This window comes from Typopeltis vanoorti, chromosome 11, assembly GCF_054136105.1.
Source record: "Typopeltis vanoorti isolate ZY-2024b chromosome 11, IOZ_Tvanoo_1.0, whole genome shotgun sequence".
Taxonomy (NCBI): Eukaryota; Metazoa; Arthropoda; class Arachnida; order Uropygi; family Thelyphonidae; genus Typopeltis; species Typopeltis vanoorti.
The window spans coordinates 134,409,269-134,435,032 of record NC_143559.1 but is presented as its reverse complement, the minus strand read 5'-3'; the positions used below and the strand labels follow the sequence as shown (position 1 = coordinate 134,435,032).

At 32.7% G+C, this 25,764-nt stretch overlaps 1 protein-coding gene across 1 annotated transcript in view; it reads right to left on the bottom strand.

Moving 5' to 3' along the window:
• Positions 1-10,097: 10,097 nt before the first annotated feature.
• Positions 10,098-25,764, bottom strand: part of LOC150102073 (SKA complex subunit 2-like) — a 59,194-nt gene continuing 43,527 nt past the window's right edge. Inside the window, exon 4 of the mRNA XM_090400894.1 lies at positions 10,098-10,700. Coding sequence (XP_090257020.1) covers positions 10,614-10,700 — 87 coding nt within the window. The 3' untranslated portion in view covers positions 10,098-10,613. The remainder of the gene's footprint in view (positions 10,701-25,764) is intronic.

Genomic DNA, 25,764 nt, shown 5'->3' with positions numbered 1-25,764 from the left:
GCCTTAGAAGATAGAAATATAAGATCTGATAATATTGGAGTCTTGACATTTAACATACTGATTTGGAGGAAAATTGTAGATAGGAAGTTAGCAATGATGTAAATTTTTCATGTAGTATTATCATATCCTGCACCCCCCCCCTAGGGTGTATATATTTATCAGGAATTTGATGATGTTCCTATCACAACAATCACTCTTTCACTTCTCTGTTCTGCAAACAGCTTCAATATTACAGCTCATTTATTCTATTGCAGTGTGATCTAGTTAAAAAGAAAAGTTTTGGAGTTGGCTGCATTGTAAAAATTATTACATACACCATGAGAAACATTTTATTCAAGCAATGAACTATACTCATAGTCTAGTACATGAATTAAACAGTTGGGAATAATGACATCACAAATGAAATGAATAAAATGCTGGAACATAATAGTTTTGTCTATTCAGTATCCTTTTTTGCATAGTGCATAAGAAAAACCTGAATGGATTGAACAGTGCAAGAGGAATATTTAATATAAATTCAGTCAAATGTATCTAATATCTTAGAAATTAGAATGAAACAATATCAAACATATATTGATTGCTGTTACCACAAAAGTAGATTTAAAAATTTGAATATTATATCCCTCTGGAAAAAATGTTACATATGAATTTTAATGTACGACAGGCCCATTAATACAATAAATATACTCTTCTTGCAAGCTATTCCTAGCATACTGATAGTTCTAATGATGTATGTTAGAAAAGTAATGTCCTTAATAAAGTCATTATAATATAAATTTCTCAGAGATAATCAAAAAATGAATTTAACTATGATTTATTCACATAATTTGAAATATATATATACACCAAATGGCACAGCACCAAGAGATTTGTACAATGGAATGGATACTTTCAAAGTACTTTTTAATTACAGAAACAAATTATAAAAAAAAATAATCAAAAACTACACGAAAAAGAAATTTAACTGTGACAAGCTTATATTAAAATTAAAAATACTTTTATTGTACACAAGAAAGAAAGACAACTGATTAAACACTTTTCATTTGTTTAAAATAAGTTATTTAGCAATAATCTTATTAATAATAACTAAAAAAAAAATTGTGTAATGTCAAAACTGGGTTTACTATCTAAAAGTAAATATGCCATGAACTGTGAATAAAAAAGCACTTTTACTGTGCTTAGGGTATACTTTATGCAAATACACCAATTCTTCATAAAATTCACATCAGCACAAGCAAAGGAATACACTGATATTAAAATGCAAGTGTGCCATTCCTGTTTGATCCAATTAAAAAGAGCAGTTTCAGAGTTTGTCATAATCTCTTATTAAATTAGACTGGCCTGGAAAGTACTCAGTTTGTGCACAACACCACCAACCCGAGTGGTAAAACCTACTATATTTATCATGAAATACTGTTCTCTCACACACCAGACTATACTGATTTTATGAGAAAAGCAATTTCAAAGATAGATATCACCACAAATGAAATTAATAACATTCTGAAATGCATATTCATGTTTTAAGTTTATTTCCTTCTCTGGACAGATCTCTCAGATATTGAAAAACTTTATTTTTGGCACATAAGAGGAAGATTCCATATAAATTAATGGGAATTTACTTACATACTTTTTTTTAAAAATTGGAGCGAAACAACTGTTACAAAGGGATTTATAAATATTAAGTACTGTTACATTATATATCCTCGGCATGTTTATGCAAATATTACAAAGCTTATTTAGATATTTTTGTAACAGCCATGAACTTTTTCCAATCAGATTATACTGTAATTTCTAGTTTAATATGCAATCTCTTGCACAGCATTAGTATATTTTAATAGTATAATATATACTAGTTAGTAAAAATTTTAGCTGTGCACTTGACATTGACAATTCAATGTAATTTAGATGACAACAATTTTGTAAATTGCTACTGTTACTTAAATATAAAAAAATTATGTTTATAAAGAAGAAAAATTTTATGTATAAATAGTCCTTTTAGAGTCCTTATTACATAGTAATAATAGTGTGCCCCACCTGTAAAACATAGGTCAGGTGCACTACCTCTGGACGAGCTAACAGTTTAGATATTTATGTTTTAAAAAAAAAAAAAAAAGAAAGTCTACAAGATGCTTTATATTGGTGAAAATTTGTTAGCAATTAGACAACTACAAGTTCAAATCCACTTTAAGAAAAGAGGAACTTTTGTTAGTTTTCTCAGGAAAAAGCAACATTTTTCCACACCTTCTAGACATAACTTGAAACACAAACTGTAGGCCCATGAATATGTACATGATCATAATCCATAAAATATGTTGCTGACTATCCCAGCTAGCCAGTGATTAAAAATAGCATATTACAAGATCATCTACACAAAAGGGGTAACTTGGACAGTCACATAACAATCACCTATCTCCTTTTATTCTCTTATTGGGAGTAGGCGAGGCCTTTTAACCCTGTCTAGTATTTGGATATTGAATGGACAGTTCAATCAGAGATAGGTGGCCCAAGATCATCACTAATTATAAGCAGAAAGTGATGAAAAGATGGGCAAACAAGTGGTGCTGCCATTACCTAACCCTAACAGAATAGCAGGGACGAATTCTGGTCTTGAAATTCATGCTTGCTCTTGTTATCATTCAGGGAGTGAGAGGCGTGATTGAAGTCTGATTAGCAAAATAATGAATTACTGACCATTTAAAACTATATATTTAGAAATTTATATACATTTAATCATACAAATACAACATTTATTTTACAAATGATATTTATCTTTTTCAATTTAGCTACCTGAATACAAATTGTACCCTATGGTTCTTCTTTATGAACTGGTCAATAACACAGTCATAAAAAGTTGGTTGTAACTTAATTTTTTCAAGCAACACACACTTGTAAAGGTTGGCTAAGCTCACTGACTAGAGCTACTTTGACTGCATGTGGCCTTGTATTAAGACAACGTGAAGGGAGCAGAAATGGCTATGCACACGCATTAAATCACAGTGCTGCAGCAAGGACCTGGAAGCTCCTACAACCGCGCAAGCCAACATAGCTTTGACTAGACGAACAAGCATCAGCCTTTGATACACAATGCAAAGCTCAATTATTGCCGCACAAGCTTAAGACGTCTTCTAAGAAAATAAAAGCCTAAATGGAATGTTTATAAATGCATGCATTTATTAACAAATAAATATTACTTTTTTCCAATTAATGAGCTTGCCCAGCAAGCATGGAGAATTCGCCCCTGCAGAATAGGTTTTTGTGTGAAATGGTGTGGTTCTATGGTCGATATTCTTCAGTTTATGGAATGAAAAACCCAAGTTTCCAGGAGAGAAAAAAACCTACTTTCCCGTGCCAGAGATCAACTAACTCGAGAAGTGGTCGAAGAAAGGCTTAGAATAACATCCTCCAGTCAACAACTAGACTTGAACTTAAGTCTATCAGAAGGTACAAGCACCACTTCCACTGAGTTACACAGTAATAATGTTGTAATATTATTACAACATTAAACATGAAATCTCGATACTTTATATTTTACATCAGTAAGATAGGACAAATTCCAAATTTACTAAATTCAAATCCATAACTTTCTCATACATTAATTTCATCAAAAATATTCATACTGCACCATTTCAATATTTCTTAGTCAACTTATATTATGAATTCTAGTGACTCAGGATATTATACTAAACCAATTTCATGATTTAGAACAAAGTACTTTTGTTCATGGTATTAACAACCTATTCAAGAAAAAAATAAAGAACTGATTCAAAATAAATTTCTCATAGGATATCCACAATCAAAGTCAGCTTGTCAGCGATGCATGCACTTGCCTCTAAGATCTAAAAGCTTTTCATATTTTTGATGCTTTATAAGAAAGATTAGACAGGAATTATCTACATAGTTCTCACAAATATATTTTGCATGACCTCACAGAGCTTCATGTTGACATTAGTCACAAACTTGAGTAGCCTAAATTTTAAGATATTAAACATGTAGGAAGGATTAGCATTGTTATTCACTTTTTTATTTTTGTCTTTTTTTTTTTTTTTTCAGTTTTATATATTTATGTACATTCTCCAAGCAGAAACATCTTTATTTGTAATGTATGTTGTATTATTCAAGCTCTTAACTATAAAATTTTTCAACTTAGAAAAGAAGAGGAAGAAATACAGAGTTGGGTTCAAAGGAATATCCAAATGGAAACTGTGACTATTTTGCTGTCCATCACTTTCCTTTAGACCAGTGTTTCTCAAACTTTTTTCGACTACAGAACACTTCACAAATCCTGAAATTTTCACGGAACACCTTGGTTATTTTGTAATGTATAAATTAATAATTAATTGGCAATTTAGCTGATTTTTTATTATTAATCAATTGATAATTATTGATTAATAATTAATTAACATCAATTAAACCATCATTAAATTAATTTGTGCTGACAAATTAATTGAAAAATGATAAATTCCAGAACTTCTCGTGGAACACCTATTCACCTTCCGCGGAACACCAGTTGAGAACCACTGCTTTAGACGAATGCCAGCACCGACAGAAAACTTCAGGTCAAAGAGCTAATGCTCAGTTTTTTTGAGTTAAAAGATTTCAAAATGTTACAAGTTTAACTTATATATATATATACACACACGAATTGAAGAAGTTGAAAATTCCAAACATAAAACTTACAGTATTATTACAAGCTTTATTACCATACATTTCTCACCAAGAATGAAAGTTATTAGTTAAGATTCATGTTTTATACTTCCGTTTGATACTAAACATTTTCCTGCTACAAGAAACCTTGTTCATATCATGACCATTATAATTTTCATAATACCATATTAGGTTCCTTTATTAAAAAGTTTATTTACATGTCAGATTTCACTAGCTTATTTTAAAATCATAGATACTAATATTAATAATTAAAAATTAATAAAATAATATTAACAAATAAATATTAAATAGTAACAATATCATGATTGCTTATTTCTTAAAATGTCATGGAGCAACATCAATGTTTTGTAGAGAAAACTGTAGAAGACAATGGAGATATCATGTCAGTTAGAGACATCATTTACTAGACTAAAAAGTGTTCAAAAATAATCACTAAAAATTTCTAATTTTTTGAAGAAAAATTCAATCTAGTTTCTAAGGTGGAAGTCAACTGAGTAGTAGTCTTTCAATTAATATAAAACTCAATTTAAATTTTATTTAGACACTTTCATACATATTTCTAATACAAATGGAAAAGTAATTTGGTCATACATGTGAGAGGATTAACATTTATATGAAAATTGTAGGAGAAATAATTGATCATATGAAAGTATCAGTTCGATGTGTCCATGATTTAAAGAAGTTGAATGACTGCAGCAAGAGTTAAGTGGTTTTAGACTAAACCTATAGAAATAAACTGAGTTTATCAATATTTGCAGATGACACAGCACAGATTGCATCAGTCATCTAAGCCTTGTACATGTGTCATATTCCTACACATATCTTAAGAAATAATTTTGCATACTTGCTGCTACATTACAGTTTTGTCAAATGTATACTTACATTAAGTTAGAATTTGTAAGCTAGTTCAATAGATTTTACTCTTAGATGTTTTAAAATGTATAACTGAATACAGTTTTAATTACTTGTCTAATATTAAGACAGAAACTCAACATGTAGACTTATTCACTAATTGCTGAATAAACAAAAACATCATAATCTAAGAAAACTTGAATGATTCAGCATTTTCCCAATGGTAACACAATTTTCTATTGTAAAATATTAATAATCCAATATTTGTGTGATGATATTAAAGTCCAGACTTTCTCCAACATTTCAAGAGGTCTGACTAACCATTTTCTATTTAAAGAAAACAAAACAAAAGACAATAATTCAGAACTGTCGAGTGGTGCATATGGTACCAGTCGACAGTTCTGAATTAGCTTGCATATCAATCTAATTTATATGATATAACATGAAATATTCCATTAGAACCTCTCACACAATTATGTAATGCATTTGCTAATGCACACAGCATCTTAAATTAAATTGCATCAAGCTGTAATTCCATGTCAGTATTAACTTTACCCGCTTTAGAATGTCAAGAATTTAAAGTGTAGCTATTATACTATAATATTCTTACTAATACAATATTATTACTATTAAGTATTTCTTACTGCTATCATTACTATTTGAGTATACACTTTTGGCATCTACTACTCCAATAATAGAACTAGATTACTTGGAGCTTCTTTAATACTACTGCTGCAGAGCACTATTTAGGAACTACAAATGGAATTAGTAAAACTAAACATGGAGGAATAAGATCATATATACATATGGAATGTCTAATAATTAATCAATGGAGTTAAAGCCCGTATAAAAACAAATAAAAAAAATATGAGAATCTTCTATTTGAAGTCAGCTGAATACAGACTTCACATGGCACTTATAACAGAAAGGAAAACTTATTTTCTCAATACAAATTTTTTACAGCAACAACAATAAATTACAGAAGTTGGTTTAAGCATGTCAAAAACTGTCACATTTGATTCACTAAAAACTGGCTTTGTTTCAAATTCATAATATAATCAATCATGGATGTTTTGAAAATCAGCCAGAAGCAGGTAAAGTCATTTATACCTAGAACTAGAGAAGGCGAGAATTTTACATACAGAGCTAAATTTAATCCAAAACAACATATGCAGGATTTAAATAACTTTACTTACTACCAACCTATTTATATGGAACAATAACATGAATGTACACAACAACCACATACGCAAAAACAATATTATAAATGGAGTTTTACTGGATTATTACACAAAAAATTTAATGTGGGTTAGACAATGAAATGACATTTAAGAGCTAATGCAGCTGAGTGTTAGCACCCAATACAGGCAGTTTGAAATTAAGCATTTATTATGATGCTCTGAAAATAACTCTTATGCTTTTAAAAGAATAGCTTTCTACATCCTTTTTTTTTTTTTTTTGAATTTTACCTTTTCTGTAACAATTTATACATCTCATAGGGTGCCTAAAACCCTCTTTATTATTCAATAAATAGCACATGTTAGACAAATTACATATTTACAAAGACATTCATACACACACACACTTTTTTTTTCCCCATATCATTTTGTTAATGTTCTTTTCACAGCTTCATCATTCAAAATTATACACACCTAAAAAAAAAAAGAATTTAAAAAATTTCTGCACTAATGTGTTATAATCAAGCACTACTATGCCTGTTTTTGTTTAAATCTGCATGAGGAAAAAAATGTGAATAAATAAAGCAGTATGCAAATGTTTACAGAAATATTTAACTGAGCCACATCACTAATGATTTTATACACATGCCACCTCTCTACAGAAAACATTTTGTTAAGATTAATTTCAGACAAATTATGGAACTACAACTGTGTTAGAAATAATTATTTTAATTTCCTGATGTTGACCTTCATATTAAGGTCATCATCTGGAGCACTCATGTGCGCTCGCGCACACACACACACACACAGAGAGAGAAGCTATATTACATTTTACACAGTATGCCAAAGAGACAATTATTTGATCAATGGTTATTCTAGTGGACCTCTAGTGAAAAAAAAAAAAATTAAATAACTACAAAGCTATATTCTGTTTATGAACTATTATGAAATTGTTCTCTGATGTTGTCATAAACAGAATATAGCTTTAATGTAGTTATTTTATTTAATTTTTTTCCCCACTAGATGTCAGTCCAGTAGAATAATCGTTGATCAAATCACTGTCTCTTTGGCATACTGTGTGAAATGTAATATAGCTTGTCTCTCTGTGTGTGTGTATATTTGTTAAATTTTAATGACTAAACACCGAGGATTTAAAATCAGAACTTTAATAGGACAAGACTAGTTTTGTCGTAAAGCTGACTTCGTCAGGTATAACAGCATAAAAAAGATGCAAAACGGAAAGGCCATAAAAGCATTGCATTTCCAATATAATGGAAAACATGACAATTAACTGTAATAAAAATTTAACTGGGAGACTGAGTTCTACCTGAAATGGCACGCACATGCGTGCACGTGAATTCGCATGTGCACCAATATTGAATGGTAGAACTATGAGAGTCTGGCAAACTGTAACTTAGGTTACTATTTATGTATTCATAATTTTTTTTATGAATCAAAATTAAAATTAGAATTAAAGCGTACATCTCCTTACCTTATATTAGTTCTCTCTCCCAAAACTGGCAAAAATCTTAAAGAAATACAATATCAAGACCTTTTTCACTACTTTACCCAAGCTCAGGTCTATTTTAAGCCATCCGAAAGAGAAACAACTAATCTTCAGTTTCCTGGTGTCTACAAAATTGTCTGCGATTGCGGTAAACCGTATTATGGTCAGACTGAAAAATCAATCCTCCTCCGCTTAGAAGAACACCAGTTTCTTACAACAGAATTCGGGCCAGTGCCTTGTCCAGCCATACTGTTTTCTACAAACACCAATGTTGAAGGCATTCCAACATCAAATAGACTGGAATTTAACAACCCACATTCACAAATGTTACGATGAACTCAAGAGACAAATACTAGAATTGAAAGAAATAGTTCTTGACACCTCCAACATGAATAATAACCTAAGTTACAGTTTGCCAGACTAGCATAGTTCTGCCATTCAATATTGGTGCACACGCGAATCTCTCTCTCTCTCTCACACACACACATACACGTGCACGACGTACACACACATGTTCAACTAGATCTCCCAGTTGAACTTTTATTACAGTTAATTGTCATGTTCCATTATATTGGAAATGCAATTCTTTTATGGCCTTTCCATTTTACATATTTTTTATGCTGTCACACCTGATGAAGTCAGCTTTCCGACGAAACTAGTCCTGTCCTATTAAAGTTCCAATTTTAAATCCTCAGCATTTATCATTAAAATTTAATAAATATGATAACAAACCAAGTAAACCAGCATTCTAATAATAATACATATGCACACACACATGTATAAATATATATACATATATATATATATATGTGTGTGTGTGTGTGTGTGTGTGTGTGTGTGTGTGTGTGCGCGTGCATGCGTGCTCCAGATGATAATGTTAACATGAAAGTTGAAACATTGGAAATTAAAATAAATTTCTAAAATGAATGCATCACCATGTAACACTAACAGAAAGGATATTTTGTTAAGAATTAATTACAGTAATTTAAATTAATCTAATGCACGGCTTATACCAGTTTTAAAGATTATTCTTTTATAATTATAATTAATAGTAAAATAGTATAATTAATAGTAAAAAAAGTATAAACAAATTCACAGCTTTTGCCAATTTTCATTCTGAAACTGAAGTTTTGGCTAAGTTCTAAATTCCAGACAAGTGAATAAGTACTTGCTGATTTTAAGTTTACAGGTTTTATTTTGCTTAACTACATTCAGTTAAGTAAACACATATTTACATAAATTAGTGTATGCTTTATACTGAAACTGAGATTTAAATAGAAATAAATTTTATATTTAGTTTAATCCTTTATCCAAGTGTATGCAAACAAAGTTTGCATCTGAAGTATTTTCAGGACTGGGATAACTCATGGCAAAGGTGGACTGAGTTCTCATCACTTTCCTTAGTATCCTATAATGCAAAGCACACTTCTTGCGGACATGTATAATGCTATGCATTAGGGAAAGGTCACTACCCAGACTGGTTTCGACCTTTATTGATGTCTCTTCAGTGGGAGCCAGACCCAGAGGTGATACCAAGGTTGAAGCAATGCAGAAGTCATATTTCCATATGCCAATTGCCAAAAGGTGACACCTTATTATTAAATTACTCTGGATTAGAGAAATATGTTGGAAATTTTTTCCCCTCGGTAATTTAATAATAAGGTGCGACACCTTTTGGCAACTAGCATATGACTTCTACATTGCTTCAACCTTGGTATCACCTGTGGGTCTGGCTCCCACTGAAGAGACCTCAATAAAGGTCGAAACCAGTCTGGGTAGTGACCCTTCCCATAATGCATAGCATTATACATGTCCACAAGGAGTGTGCTTTGCATTATGGGATACTAAGGAAAGTGGTCAGAACTCAGTCCACCTTTGCCACGATTTCCCCAGTCCTGAAGATACTTCAGGCGCAAACTTTGTTTGCTTACACTTGGATAAAGGATTAAACTAAATATATAATTTATAGTCTAATCAAGGGAAAAAACTTCCAAGATATATATGCCAGACAAATAGTAAATTTTATTGTTTAAAACCACTATACTTTCTAACCATTAAAAAATAATAATGCTGCTAAATTAGATGATTATTTCATTAAAAACAGGTGCTCAACTTATGATCCCCCCCCACCAAACATAGTTCTCACAGTTCCTATTACAAATATTTTCCTTAGCTAATAAAAAATAAAACTGATAACTTAATATATATATACATATACACACACATTTCTATTGAGCACATATATCTGACATTGCTAAGTTAGTATTTAACAGAATGAATAATACAGGAAGGAAAAGACCATTGTAAGCATATATCATTAATAGAGGGATAAATGCCTCATTTACTGAGTAAGTACACTACATCCCCTTTTAATGAATTTCCTCATTACATAAGAGCTGCAGAATTAAATTCTATTCTGATGATCCGGTTTTGTTGTGCAGATCTGCTAGTTTGTCACAGGCCACTTTTAACTCTGCCCTCAACTCGTCAATTGTTTCCTGGAATATAAATTAATAATTAGAAAAATATGCTGTGATTCAGATTCACATTTATATGAACTTTTATCAGCAAAATCACAGAATCAGCTATAAAAGAAATGAATGCAATGAAATGAAAAATGAAACTTTTGATTTTTAAAATAAGTAAGATAAAACCAAATCAAAGACAACTGCAAATTCTCTTCTTTTTTTTTTCAGTTTTTTTTTTTTTTTTTGAGATAATGTTATCCTACTTATCCAGTGAACTCTCACTACAGAAGACATATTGGGACCAAAGAAAGTTTGTTATAATAATTTTGTTTAAAAGATGTTATGTGCCTTGACTGGGACTTGGACTTTTCAGTAGTATAATGAGCATTTGATATTATGATAAAGTTTGTTATAAAATTTAACTAATAAATTTATCATAAATTAGGGCTAAAACGATTTCACTAGAAGTCAAAGGAGAGCAAATTCCTCTCCTTCCTTACACACACAGAGAGAGACTCTTGATGTGGGGGTGCAAAATCTTACTTGTATCTATACTATAAGAACCATTCCCCAACTCACCTGTTTCTATCATATGCTGTAAAAAGATCACAAAATATTATATTTGACAAGAAATTATTTTCATGTTTTAATCCTTTACCCCCAAATGTAAGCAAAGGAAGTTTGTGTGAATCTCTATATATCCACTTGTATATAGAGAGGCTGTCTAGGTAGTGGCCCTTTTCATAATGCAAAAACATTATGAGAAGGGCAACTACCTAGATGAGTTTCAACCTTTATTGAGGTCTAAATAAAGGTTGAAGGGCCACAGCTCATAATGTTTTTGCATTATGAGACACTGAGGCATATGATATGAAGTCAATAGTCTCTACATACAAGTGGACTAGACTTGAAGATACTTCATGCGCAAACTTTCTCTGCTTATGCTCTGGTAAAAGATTAAAACAAGAATATCATTTCTTGTCAAACACAATATATAAAGTTTCTATCATATCTCCAACGTATTCATCATTTAGCAAATCCATACTGTCCATTAAAGAGAATTCTACTGCTGTCCACCCAGTTCTGAATCCTTGTCCTCACAAGCTTCTCCAATATCTTCACCACAATTCCAGACAAGCAAATTGGCCTATAATTCGAAGCCTTAGTCTTATCACCACCTTTATAAAGCAGAACAATTTTGCTATCTTTCTACTCCTTTGGGACCTGCGCTAATCTAAGACTCATGTTAAAAATATATATTAAAGCTGTTGTTAACTCCCAGGAAGATTCCCTCAAGACACACGGTGATATACCATCAAGTCCTATGACCTTGTTGATATCAAGCTTACTCAATTCCTTATATATCTCCTGCTCACCTACTATCAGTGGTTCCTTCCCCATTCCTGTTGCTTTAAGTTCTGCATTATGTTACAATCACAAGGATGGAATACTTTAATGAACTGCTCACTAAACACCTCTACTATATTAGAGGTGTTTAGTGAGAGGAGTTTAGATAGGAGAATGATAAACTCAGCGTTTATCATTCTCCCATTATAAATGACCAACATTATCCTCCCAAAATCGTTCCTCCTTTTACTGGCCATATATCAATCAACTCCCTAGGATTTCTTTTAGCATCATTTGCTAACTGCTGCTCCTACTGCACTTTTGCTGACCTTACTAAGTTGAGTTGCCTTTGTACTTTGTACTCCTCATGTAACTGATTATCACCACTCATCTTGTAACACCCTCACAATACCTTTTTCTTTCATATTGCATGCTTCGCCACTTCAGCACTGATTTCCTTCCCATACGATTCCTCATTCCATGATATTGCTGCAAGCTGCCTCCTGAGTTTGCCATAATCACCTGCCTTATAATTCCATATATAATTCTTTCTCACAAAAGTCCTGATATGACTGGCCACCACTCAAGCAATCACTTCATGGTCACTTTCATCAAATGGAGGAAGATACAACACTTCATTTACAATATCTTCTGATGACAAATCAAATCCAAGATGATCGATCCATGTTTGGCCTCTGTTTACATACTACTTCTCATCATGTAGCAAAATTATCATTCCATGTTTCTTAGGATTTCACCTCATAAACGATACATTTGACTCACATATTCAGAAGAATATAGTAACTTTATTACTGCAAATATTTTGGTTATCCTTTAAAAACCCAAGAAATTCATTCTCTTTGATTCCTGATGCTATCCCTTCATTCATCTACATTACCATAATTGAAATCTCTCCTCACCATCACCCTTTTCTTATTAGCTGCCTTCTACATTGCAGGTCTATAGCAACACACTACTAAACATTTCATCCTGCACACCTCCACTTCATACCATACTGCTTCAAAACCACTGTCAGTATTTTCTCCTTGTATCTCCACCCTAAATTGGCACAACTCCTCCTGCCTTTTTGGTTTGTCTGTCTTGGGGAAATGAACTCTATCAATAATACAGTTTCGTTCCCTTTGTTTCAAATACTTCTATCATTTGAATTCAACATGCATTAAACATACACACTAGCTTATTTCTGTTTCTATAAAAAGTCCCACTAACTTCACTTCTCAGACATGACCACTCTACACTTGCCCCTGTATCTTCACTGATATTAACCCCTCCCCAGACCTAAATGTCACCCCCTATATCCTTGACTGTCTTAATCCTTTCTTGCACACTCATAAGTATGATGGAAATGACATCATACAATTCATGCTCATCTAAAAAATGTGTATGGAGAATGTGTTCACAACAATACTGCTATTGTGAACACAGATGCTGAGTCAGAAAGTTTGATAAACTAAGGTGAAGAGCTCTGACATCAAGGTAAAGACTTTTATGGAGTCAGCAGATAGCATCTCACTTAGTGAGGCCAAAAGCATATAGAGAATGATGAGATTTCATTGATAAATGAAAATCCATGTAAAAGACACCAGCAAATAAATTACATTCTGAGATTTAAAAAAAGTTAGAAACATTACTTTTGTGTTGATCACATATCCATACCAATCTCAATATCATTAATGTACAAGTTAAACCACAACATCTCAAGTTTAGAAGCTACTGGCACCCTACTAGTCAACTCTGTCTCGTAAACCCTGTATCTATAAGCATTACTCTGTCCATGGCCAGATTTAAGGTTGTTGTTTTCCCTAAGCTATTAAGAGCCCTTCCCCTGTACTAGGTAAATTTTAGGTTATCTACATTGAGGAGGAGTTTGAATTGCAAAGCTTTAAGCTGTAGCTTGTCTAGCCTATGCATAAATCCAGCCTCGCTGATACCTGCCACTCTCCTGTCCAATAATAACACAACTTTCCGTGTACAATCCTATTACATTCTTGACAATTTCAAAAGTATTGTAATATTATCCATTCCTTATATCCAACTCAGTAATAACTATTATAAAATGTGGACAAACTGCTAAAGCAAGACTTACCCTTAATAAAGTTATACTGCCCTTTATAGATCAAAGTGATAGCTACCCATCTCTGGATATGGATCTAATTAGCATCTTCAACACCTTAATGATCATTCCAGAGATACTTTTGCCTTCCTTTCATTCATCAGGAATTATGTTATGACTCATGTTAAAAATAATGATGACAGAGTAACTACTAATTAATTCTCTTACAACAATCTTCCAGCACCCTTGCTGGTATGTCATTCAATTCTATTCCATTTCAATCAAGAGCTCAACATTCAGACACCTAATGGATATTCAATTTTAAAGCATCTGACACTTCCTATCACTAAGTTATTCTTCCATGATATTTTTCCTTTTATATTGCTATACAATGAAAAAATTCTCTTTGATTTCCTTTTGACTGTTCAGTTGATTTCTTTCATACTCCAATTTTGTGTTCCTCACCATGGCATTATCTGTCCAAGCCTGCTTTTTAAACTACTCGTGAGCCTGGTTTATCACCTTTCTTTTTTCAGGTACTGGATCCACAACAATTTGCTTTTATGCAGCTCTTGCTTCAAAGTCTCATTTTAACTGTAATGCAATTTATTCTCTTAACTCAGGGAATGCAATCATATATACCAACATCCTTTGACTATTCGCATGCACTCTCTTCTACTATGCAATTTTTCAATACCAAGGCATTGCTTCAAACTGCCTTATCAGTCAATCAATCACCAGCCTTATAGTTCCACATTCAAAACTCTCATGATCTGCTGCCTCAAGTTAAAATTACATGACTGCTCTCTTTCTCCCTCCTTCCAATTAGAGACAAAACAAGACAAAACAGGTAGTTATCCCCAAGTAATTCTATAAATTCTATAAATAAACTAGTAATGGATATGAGGCACTTGGTTCACACTTAAGATATAACATTTAGCCAGCTTGGACAAAAAAAAATAAAAAAATTTAAAAAAAATCTACAAACTTGCATCAAACATGTTTACAATGTGTGCATCGTGATTTAATAATCATTTAATGCATATCAGATGTAAATGTGACTGTGGAAAATTATGTTTTTAAGATTTCTCACCCATAGTTAATAGTCACAGAGATAAGTTTCTAGCTCAAAGAATGAAAAACAAAGAACCATAGCAACAACCATGAAGGCTGATGTACTGATCACTTGGGAAAATGTGAGATGACAACCAGTATCATTATAATACACAAAAAATTATAGGAGCTATGGATATTATACAAGAAATTATCACTTAGTAAAAACCTGAGAGTAGAGTAAAGTAAAATTTAAGCAAAATGCACAAGTTATTTGATGATAAATAACATTACCACGGCTCTTAATATCATTTGCATTTTCTGTAATTTTTTCACCTCTGAATATTTATCTGAAAGTCAAGGGTGAAAGAATTCAAAGGACAACAGGAAGGAGATTTGGTTGGTAAAGATAGCAAAAGTGTAGTATGAGCAGAAATCAGCCAATCAAGCTAAGAAAAATCCTAGTGAGTTCTTTCGATATATGGCAAGTAGAAGAAAGAATATGGGAGAATGATGATAGCTGGTCACAGTGGTAGTCTGGTAACTAATGCAGAGGATATAGTTGAAGTATTCAATGAGCAGTTTATCAGTATATTTTATCCTTATAAATGTAACATCATGAGAAGCCGAAGTGTAGAGGATGCGGTGGAGGAAGGACTGATTGAAAATGAGTAGGTGGTGTATGGGAAATTAAGTGAATTTGAGGTTAATAAGGTAGTAGGCGTTGACAATATCACCATGTGTCTTGAAGGAATACTCTAGGTAATCAATTCTCTAGAGCAGTGATGAGCAACTCACAGCCTGCATGCAACCCTCCAACTACTAGCCTGCAGCCTGCCGAAACATTGCACTTCATTTAGCTGAAGTGTAAAAATGTTAGCAAAAGGCACGTGTTATCAATATGAGGCACACATTAAGAGGTCACGTGAAAAATATTTGCTCATGACAACAGTTCCCACGATTGTGCCTTTGCACTTTCAGTTGCACACGCGTAGTTCGTAAGTTAACGATATATATGAAAGTAATTGCATTATTCTTGAATAAACCTATTGATACAAGTTCTTTCAAAACCTAAGCAACTCATAAATTTATAACAGTAATATAATTTTTTCTATTTAAAACTTGAGTCTTTATAATTTTTTTTTAAACAAAACACCCCGTGTTTAATCAATGAATTCAAAATCTAGAAAACACAAAGTTGAGGATGAAAATAGTCAGTTTAACGAAAGATGGACAAGTGACTATTTTTTTTTACTTGCATAAAACACAATGCTGTTTGCTTGATATGTTGCAAAAAGATATCTGTTCTCAAGGAATATAACATCAAGAGGCATTATAAAACTTAACATTCTTCAAAATTTGACAATTTGCAAGGACAGTTGCGCAAAGACAAAGTGAATTAACTGCAAAAAAATCTTAAACAATGGCAAAGTGTATTTAGAGTTGCTTCATTAACCGCAGATACTGCAGTTTATGCTAGCTACTTTGGCAAAAAGAATGAAATCATGGGAAAATGATTTCATTCTTTCTCTGATGGGAAAAATAGTAAAAGGATACTAACGGTAGCAGATGTCCCTTTCCTTGATAAAAAAAAAACATAATTTCGAAAATCAACTTGTCGTGATTTACAATTGTTATGTCCCCTACTTCCATATATATATATTAGTTATTTAACCTCAAAGGGATCTCTTACGTGTGATACGTGATCTCTGGTTCAGAAAGGAATAGCCCGAGGGTTGAGCCAAAACATATGTGGATGATTCTTCCTAACCAACCTCTCGTTAAGCATAAGAATATTTATTTTTTTTACTGCGCCACTTAGGACCCTTAGATTAATTGAAATATTAATCAAGAGGTTGGTAGAGAGCTTCACCAAAGTATCACAAATAATTGCAATCGTGACCGAAAATTTACACTGAATGAGTTCCCCGCTTAGGTCCGTATTATTTCACAGGTGGTGCATTAAATTCCATACAGACACAGGATTTAGTTAAAGAATAGCAAACATTTATTTAACATAAGACATACAATACTATTTACACAAAGAAAGTTTTTCATCCAATAAGGGTTAGGAATTAAATCAAGTCTAACAGTATTAAGTCACTCAAATGAAATTCACACTAAGTTTCAATAAGCCTTATATATCTCTCCTGTAACACTATGAGCACTATGTAACACTATGAACCTTAATTTTATATCCTCACTCTAGACACAACTTTATAATTCCTTTTATAAGCAGACATTAATCTAATACCCATTTCATCAGATTACTCATAATATTCCACACATTTGTTTCCCTTTGTGCTAAAGTCCTCATAATAATTGCCTCTGGGTTTTTTGTTGCAATAATTCTATGTGAGATTAAGTTCTTAATTCATACACGTGCTATGGGAAAATCGTACACTCTTAGTCACAAAGGATCATACAGGCACCATTCAATTAACCTTAGTTATTCCATACAAAATATCCTTTATACACTACTAATTTTAGAATTAACAATTTTATTCTTTAAGCATTCACTCCTAAGATCAAATTTCTATTATAATATAATAGAAATGGACAAGTTTAACAATTTTCAACCACACAGTGCCTATTCATTTAATACTTTCTTTAAATCAAATTATTCACTTTCCTACAGTCCTTATTTTTAACTATTCTTAGAGTTCTTCGCTGATTAATTTTTTTACAATTCTTAGACTTTGCTTTCACACACAAATCAGAGAACAAAATTTTACTTATCTATATGCTTTGTTTTCTTTCCCTCTGATCGACGATATGCCAACGCGATCTTCTTTATGGACCTCTAATTTCTTAGCACTCCAGGTATGATTTTCTCGGGCACTTCATGCTGTATAGCCTGCTACTATTTGGTGGAAGTTTGGAATCTGAATCTTCGCAGACAACCGTTCCTTCCAAATGCTAACGATGGAATCAGCACTTAGATATACGGCCGACCACTAGGTAAAAATACGGGACATTCACGAGGATCTCAGGAGCACAACTCAGGAACACAGGACTAAGACCAGAAGACCTCGAGGAGGGGGGAGGGGGATTTCAACCCTTTTATACCACTCTCCTATCGGCCGCTACCATAAACTTGGCCATTCACCCGAGGTGCAAACATGCTTGTGACGTCACAGCGTCCGATTTTCCCGCTACTCGGTCTCACTAGAACAGGACAGCATGGGGGTAACGGTTTGCTTTTCCCCTTTCTTCTCTTGGAGTATATATAAGCATAGAATTTTCTTGATTGTTTTCCTTTTTTTGTTGTTTTATAAAATGAGAAACATTTGACCAAAATTTAAGCATTACTAAATATTCTTTCTATTTCTTAAAGTAAACACATTTTTTTCTTTTTACACTAGTACATAACCTTTCCTTTAGATATTTTACAATTTCTTCCTTTCTTTTTCTTGTTAATACACTTGGTATTTAAAGTACACATTACTATTACCCAGATAACAAGTATTTTCAGTAAGTATTGTATATAGTTTATACTCTGTTATACAATGATAAGTAGAATCATGACATTCTAAGCTTATCAGGGTATAACACAATCACAAGAAGGATTGACGATCTTTCACAAAGTATTGAGGAAATTCTGCAGGGACATATTTCTAAAGTTAGAATGGATTTATTTGGCTTTGGATGAAAGTTGTGATATTAGTGATATGGCACAACTTCCTGTTTTTTTGAGAGGAATAGATTCTAGTTTTAACATCAAAGAATTTGCATCTTTAGTTCCATTGAAAGGAACTACTACCAGAAAAGATGTACAGTAGTTCCCCTTTATTCGCAAGGATAAGTTCCATGACACCCACAGATAGTACCGAACCCCAATATATACAATGTTTTTTCCCTATATATACATACCTACGATAAAGTTTAATTTATAAATTAGGCACAGTAAGGGATTAACAACAATAACTAATAATAAAATAGAACAATTATAACAATATACTGTAATAAAAGTAATATGAATGCAAATGGAATCGTAGCAACCTCAGCATGTTTTTTTTTTTATATTATTTATTATTTTATGAAGTCGAGAACTTTCACCTTTTTCACTTAAAATGAAGCACTTCATTTTAAGTGAAAGAAGAATATGAAGGATACGCCAAAGAGAAGCACTTTATGGCATATCCAAATTGCAGTGTCACGATTCTTGCGCTTTGGGAGACATTAAGTAAAATAAGGGTTACTTGAACAGAAGCACTGCAATAAAGTGACAGTCGATCTGATAACCAAGAACTACCCAGAACAGCGCACAAGTTAAAACTTATGAATTGTCTATTACTAAAAGAAAGAACCATACGAATTCTTTTTCAGTGATGAAAAATTACATAGACAAAGTGGATATTAGATCCAACATTATTTCAAAGACAAATGTTTGTAGAAACTATGAAAGTTTTGAGAGTTGACCTGAGAGTTTATGAGAATACAATCCTCGGCATTTGCGAGTTGCCTTAGCTATTTAAGTCAAGTAGTGCAAGCTAAGACAAGGGATACCAAGGATTGTATTCTCATAAGCTCTCAGGTCAACTTTCGAAAGTTTCATAGTTTCCACAAATATTTGACTTTGAAATAATGTTGGATCTAATATCCATTTTTGCCAATGTAATTATAAATTGCTTATTTTCGGAATTTTCCATTTAATATTTTCAGACTGAGGTTGACCACGGATAAGGAGGGGACTACGGTATGCAGGGAACTGAAAACTGTTCTTAATCAAATATCCCAATAGAAAAGATAGTAGGTATAACAAGAGATGAAGCTCAAGCCATGTCTAGTATGAATGTTGATCTGTTAGGATTATTTTCCAGAGACATAAAAAGATTAACAGGATGGAAAATAATTATTTCTCACTGCATTTTGCACCAAAAATATTTAAGTGCAAAAGTTTTGGACCGATCATTAAAATTGTAAATTTTATTAGATCTCGAGGACTTAATCATTGTGAATTTAAGGAATTTTTCAGAGATATGGAAAGCGAATATGGCGATACCCTTTTAAACACCAAAGTTTGATGGTTAAGTCGCAGCACAATGCTTAAGAGCGTGTACAATTTGAAGAGCAAAATTCAGTTGTTCTTGGAGATGAAAGACAACCCATTTCCAGAATTTAATGACAAGGACTGGATGTGTGACTTTGCATTGATATTACTCAACATTTGAACGAATTAAATGCAAAATCTTCAAGGACAGAAAAAATTTATTAATGAAATGTTTGATTAAATAAAAGCCTTTGAAAATAAACTAAAAATTTGGAATCGGTAACTGGAATCTAATAATATGGCTCATTTGAGAAAAGAACCACCTGAAACAAAAAAAAATATGCAGAGGAAATACAGAGACTACAAGAAGAATTCAGTTCGCAGTTCAAAAACTTACACAAAAATGGAACTAATTTTGACATTTTCTCATCACCCTTTAATATAAACATTGAAAGGGTTCCCAAAGAATTTCAAATAGAAATAATTGATTTGCAAAGCAACACTGAACTAAGAAATAAGTTTCAAAATGTTAGTATTATTGACTTCTATAAGAGTTATTTTCCAACTGATAAAATTTCCACTGCTGGCTACCCGTCCCAGGCAGATAATGAGTTTATTTGGTAGTACTTATCTGTGTGAACAACTCTTTTCAAAAATGGTAATAAATGATCGTCAAAATCGCCTTGATGATGAACTAAAAAATTGCATTAGAGTTGCAATTTCAAACATGCCTCCCAATATTGAGAAGCTTGTTGATGAGAAACAGAGCCAAATATCTCTAATTAAATTTCAGCAGCTATTTAATTTCTTTTGATTAAAAAAAAATGTACGTATACCTGTGTATATATTGAAAGTATTACTAATAAAAAAATAAATCAAATTAAAAAATAAATAAATAAATAAAAATTTTCATTGTAAATCTATGTTAAAAATAAATTCCACTACATAAATTGTTTTGATTAAAATATTAAAGTATTTAATATTATGTTCTTCGCAGCCCATATGGAATATTAGGTTTTCAATTATGGTCCCCTGAAGAACAAAGGTTGCTCATCACTGCTCTAGAGTATTCATTAACATGTGTCTTTCAACAGGGCAAGTTCCAAAGTTCCACAAAATTATAGCTACTTCGTGTGTCTGGAGTTGGTGCCAGATAGGTTGATGACAACTAGGATTCAGAAATGGTTGACGACAGCAGTATTTTTTATGATGGTTAACATGGGTTTATTAGAAGGGGGTCATGCTTTGGCGATCTGCTTACATATTAAAACAAGGTGACAAATTCACTGGATAAAGGACATGCATATACAGTGGTGTACTCTGATTTTTCAAAGGCCTTTGATAAATTGCCACATGGCAGTTTATCAAAGATGGGATTAGTGAATTGGACAGTTGATTGGCTCCGACAGGTATCAGCAGGTTGTATAAGGAGTGGTATCCCAAAAGAGGAAGGTCGCTAGCAGAGTACCACAGTGATCTGTTTTGGGACCATTATTGGTTAACTTATATGTTAATGACATTGGGCCTGACTTAACCGGAGATGTGCAGCTGTTTGCCAATGATGCAAAGTTGGGAAGAACCGTGAGAAACACAGCAGATGTTGTGGCCTTGTAGGATGACCTCAATGGACTATGTGAGTGGGAAAGTGAGCATAGCTATCAGTTTAATGTTGCAAAGCCTTGAAATTTGATAGGCAAGGTTGGGATGTAGAGTATAAAATTAATGGGGAAATTTTGAAGGACATGGAAGAGATGAAAGATATCTGGAAGTGATAGTGAACAGAGCTTTTAGGGGCCACATTGATAAAATGGTCAGAACCCACAATGGATTATAGCAATAATGAGTAACTTACTCATATGAGTCAACTTTTTTAACATGTTACTCTCTAGCTTAATTTATTTTTGTAACCAAATAGATAATAACAGGAATCTAGCATTGCAAATGCTCAAGTCCTGTTATTATCTATTTGGTTGTAAAATGACATTGGGTCATTTTGTAACCAAAATTTGAATATTTGAACATATTCAAAGGAGATACAGAACTATGGGTTGCATATCAATAGCAAGAAGAGTGAGAGCATGGTTCTAAATTATTATCTGAGACCTCTAGGGAGTCAACAACTCATCATGAGAGGTGATAAATCACCCAAACCAGCTGTCATATCTTCCTTTAAATTCATTCACCCTAGATGCACTCACTACCCCTAAAGGCAAACTATTCTACTTACTGCTCTCTGAGGGGGAAAAAACCTAGCTTTTACCCCCTTTCTGGACTGTGAACAAGCTTAACTTCTATGGATGCTCCTATGTTCTCCCCCCCACAAAGCACAAGTTAAGTGTTAGCTTCAAATAGTAATGAAAACCTCATATATTTGGGAAGCACACTTTCTAGTGATTAAATCGGAGGATATCATGGAGGATTTCACTGGGCCAAAGTTTTTTTTAAAACAATATAAGTAATGTACATTGGGACACTGAAGTCCTGCTGAATTGGGAGCTTTTGATTAAAGTAAGTTATTTTTTGCCCATTTTGTCAAGTGCAGCAGAGACATGGAGACTAACAAAAAGAAACAAGAAGTCTCGCTTCCCCCCCCCCTCCACATCTCTGCTGCAGTTTTAAGGACAACATTGACAAAATAAGATAAATAGAAAAAAATATGGATATTAGGAATTTGGGACAATAGAATGGTGAAAAAATGCTTATACATTCATGAAGTGGTTTGGATATATAATGACAATAAATTTAGAAAGTATACTTAGACCAATGCATGAAATGAAAACTGAGGGAAAAGGGCAGTGAGAAAGACAAAGATGGAGATCTTAGATAAGAGAAGATTTAGGAACAGGAAACATAAGCTGGAAGAAAGAAAACAGGAAATGGAGAGCATTTATCAGTCTGACCAGACAGTTTCTGCTGGAGCAGTTGCTGATGATGAATGAATGATTATAATCAAATATTAAGTATATTTGTTTAATGCAGTAGATGAAAAAAAAAAGTCTTTTTATGTTATCAAAAGATGTTTTGTGGTCCACAAATAAGACAGGTTTCTAGATTAAATTCTTTCTTTTATATCAACAGTTTTAATGAATATCCAACATCTATTGGAGCATCCTTTTCTAAATTCATTTTGATATTCTAATATTACTTTTCTATATTCATTTCATTCAACATTCTATTATATATTTTACAAGATGTATCCATTAAATTAAATCCAGTATCATTAGTTTAAATACTAAATTAAATGCCTGGAAGTAGGAGCAGTTATATTATGAAATGTGTTCTGCCAAAAAGTTGATATAAATACAGTGGCAATCAAATAGGTTTGGCCTTTGAAAGCAATTCACGCAAAATGATACTACCAGATCAGATACTGCCAACCTGTTGACAATATCTGAATGACTGGACGTTACAGAGTGTGTCAGCAAACCGTTATCGGTTAACACTCATAACCAGATTACTCCAAAATTTACTAACAATATTAACAATTGTAGCAGATTAAACATCTGATTGGAAGAGGATGAATGTTAAAGTGGAATATCTGAAAGATAAAAAACAGGATGAAATGCTCTTTCTCTGGCATCATTTCTCTTTTATAGATAAAAACCTGCCATTTCAGAGTGAGACCAGCTTTACTCACTTTCAGAGGAAAATCTCATATAAAGATTCTCATATGTTAGATGGAATCCAAGCATAAGTTTTTTCTGACCATCGGGAATATGTTGCATTGTCCTCATGCAAAATAGAGGTGCTAGTCAATAAGAGAAACGTTAATCCTGACTGCTTTCTATTGAAGAGCACCTAGAATATTTAAGGAAGTTTATAGGACACTACCCCAAACACAGGAGCCATACTCTTACTGATTAGCAGATATGGAATTTTCAAAATGTAAGTTGTTCAGAGGAGAAGTACTATGTAAAGCAGAGGGTCCAACTGTTTGGATGTCAAGTAACTATGGATAATGTACATATACAAATTTGTGGTTATCACTTTTAAAAAAAAAAAAAATCTTTTCTTTGCTCAAAGAAATAGGTTGAATAAAACATGAGATCAGGTAATAAAGATATTTTCTATCATGAAAAAACACAGATGATGCTTCAGAATTAAACCCAACAAGGCTATACTTTCCACTAGAGAATAGTATGGAGGTCAACATTCAAGAAATTTGTTGTAGATGGTCTTGATATCTTAATGATTTCTATTCTAAGGTTTCAGGCATGAGAAAGTGAAGGAGTGCCATGCAGTCATCAGAGCTATGAACCAGGTTGTTAGTAAAAAAAAAAATTTACTCTCTTCCTTTTGAAAACAGTGGATTAAAGAACAGATTCTTGGGGAATGCCATTAACGGTCAGGAAAGCAGGTGATAAAAATGCATATTCTGTGATCTTTCCCTTGCAATTAAAAATGCAAGGGAAAGATCACAGAATTAGTCCCCTGAAAACCTTTCCATTGCCTCTATCTAGAGAAGGGTGGTGTAATCTATATATTTCCTGTGGAGTGACTGTGGAACTCGCAGTGATGAGAGAGAACCTCCAAATATTGCAGACTATGACTCTTGATAGATTTCTCCATTATTCTGGAAAAGATTAAGGTAACAGCAAGATTTTGTTGTGACAGATTTGTCTGTCTTTTTTAGAATAAGTTGGATCTGCACTAATTTCCAAACTTTAGTGCCTAAACCTGAAGGAAAAAATGTGGAAAAAAAAGACAAAGAGCACAGGTTTGGTGATTACACAACAAATGAGATTACAAGTTTTTTAGTATCTAGGTTCCTTAAGATTCTTGATCTCATTCTGGTGGAAGCATTAAGTTTGATACATTAAATATAGTAGGAGGGCATTTCCCATGGTCTTTCTATGTAGAAAAGTACTATGGAGATCAGCTTTGTTTTAGGCAATGTTGCATGAGAACCTTCAGGATGTAAATAGTGTGAAAACAAAGATGTGCAGAAGGTGACACCAATAACAACGCAGATCATAAATTCTGCATAGGGTGGAATATTTCCAGAATATTTTCTATGCCAATATTATAAATGAAAACAATTGTAGTATGCAAGATTCATCTATTTTGTTCATAAACTGCTGATAATTTATGAATATATTATATGAGAGTGTGCAGAAAAGTTGTGATAATCACCATGAAGAAATTGAGATAGAATCATGTAGCTTACACATTATTATACATATTCCCCATGAAGTGTTATACATTTGTTACAACACTGCTGCATCATTTTCAATCCTCTTGAGAAAAAAGTCTTTCCCTTGTTGCAACAAACCGGTCATATTTGTTCTAGGTGCTTATCAGAACTTTTCAGCCCATCTCCCTCGTATGTTACTTCTCTCATTTTGTTCATGTTTGGTTCATAAAATGACATTATGAAAGTCTTTATAGAATATTTATCAATATGCTTTTAGGTAACAGCTGATTTTCATTACTAGCATGAGATCACCACCCTATATAAAAATTACCTGACTTTAAAAATTACAACATTTGGTTTTTACAAACTATTAGCTTAACCACCCATGGTACTAATGCTAAGCCTACATTAGTACCATGGATGCTAATATAAGATTAGAATGCATAATTTCTTTGCATTTAAACTTGAATCTCCAGAAAAAAACAAGTTTTTT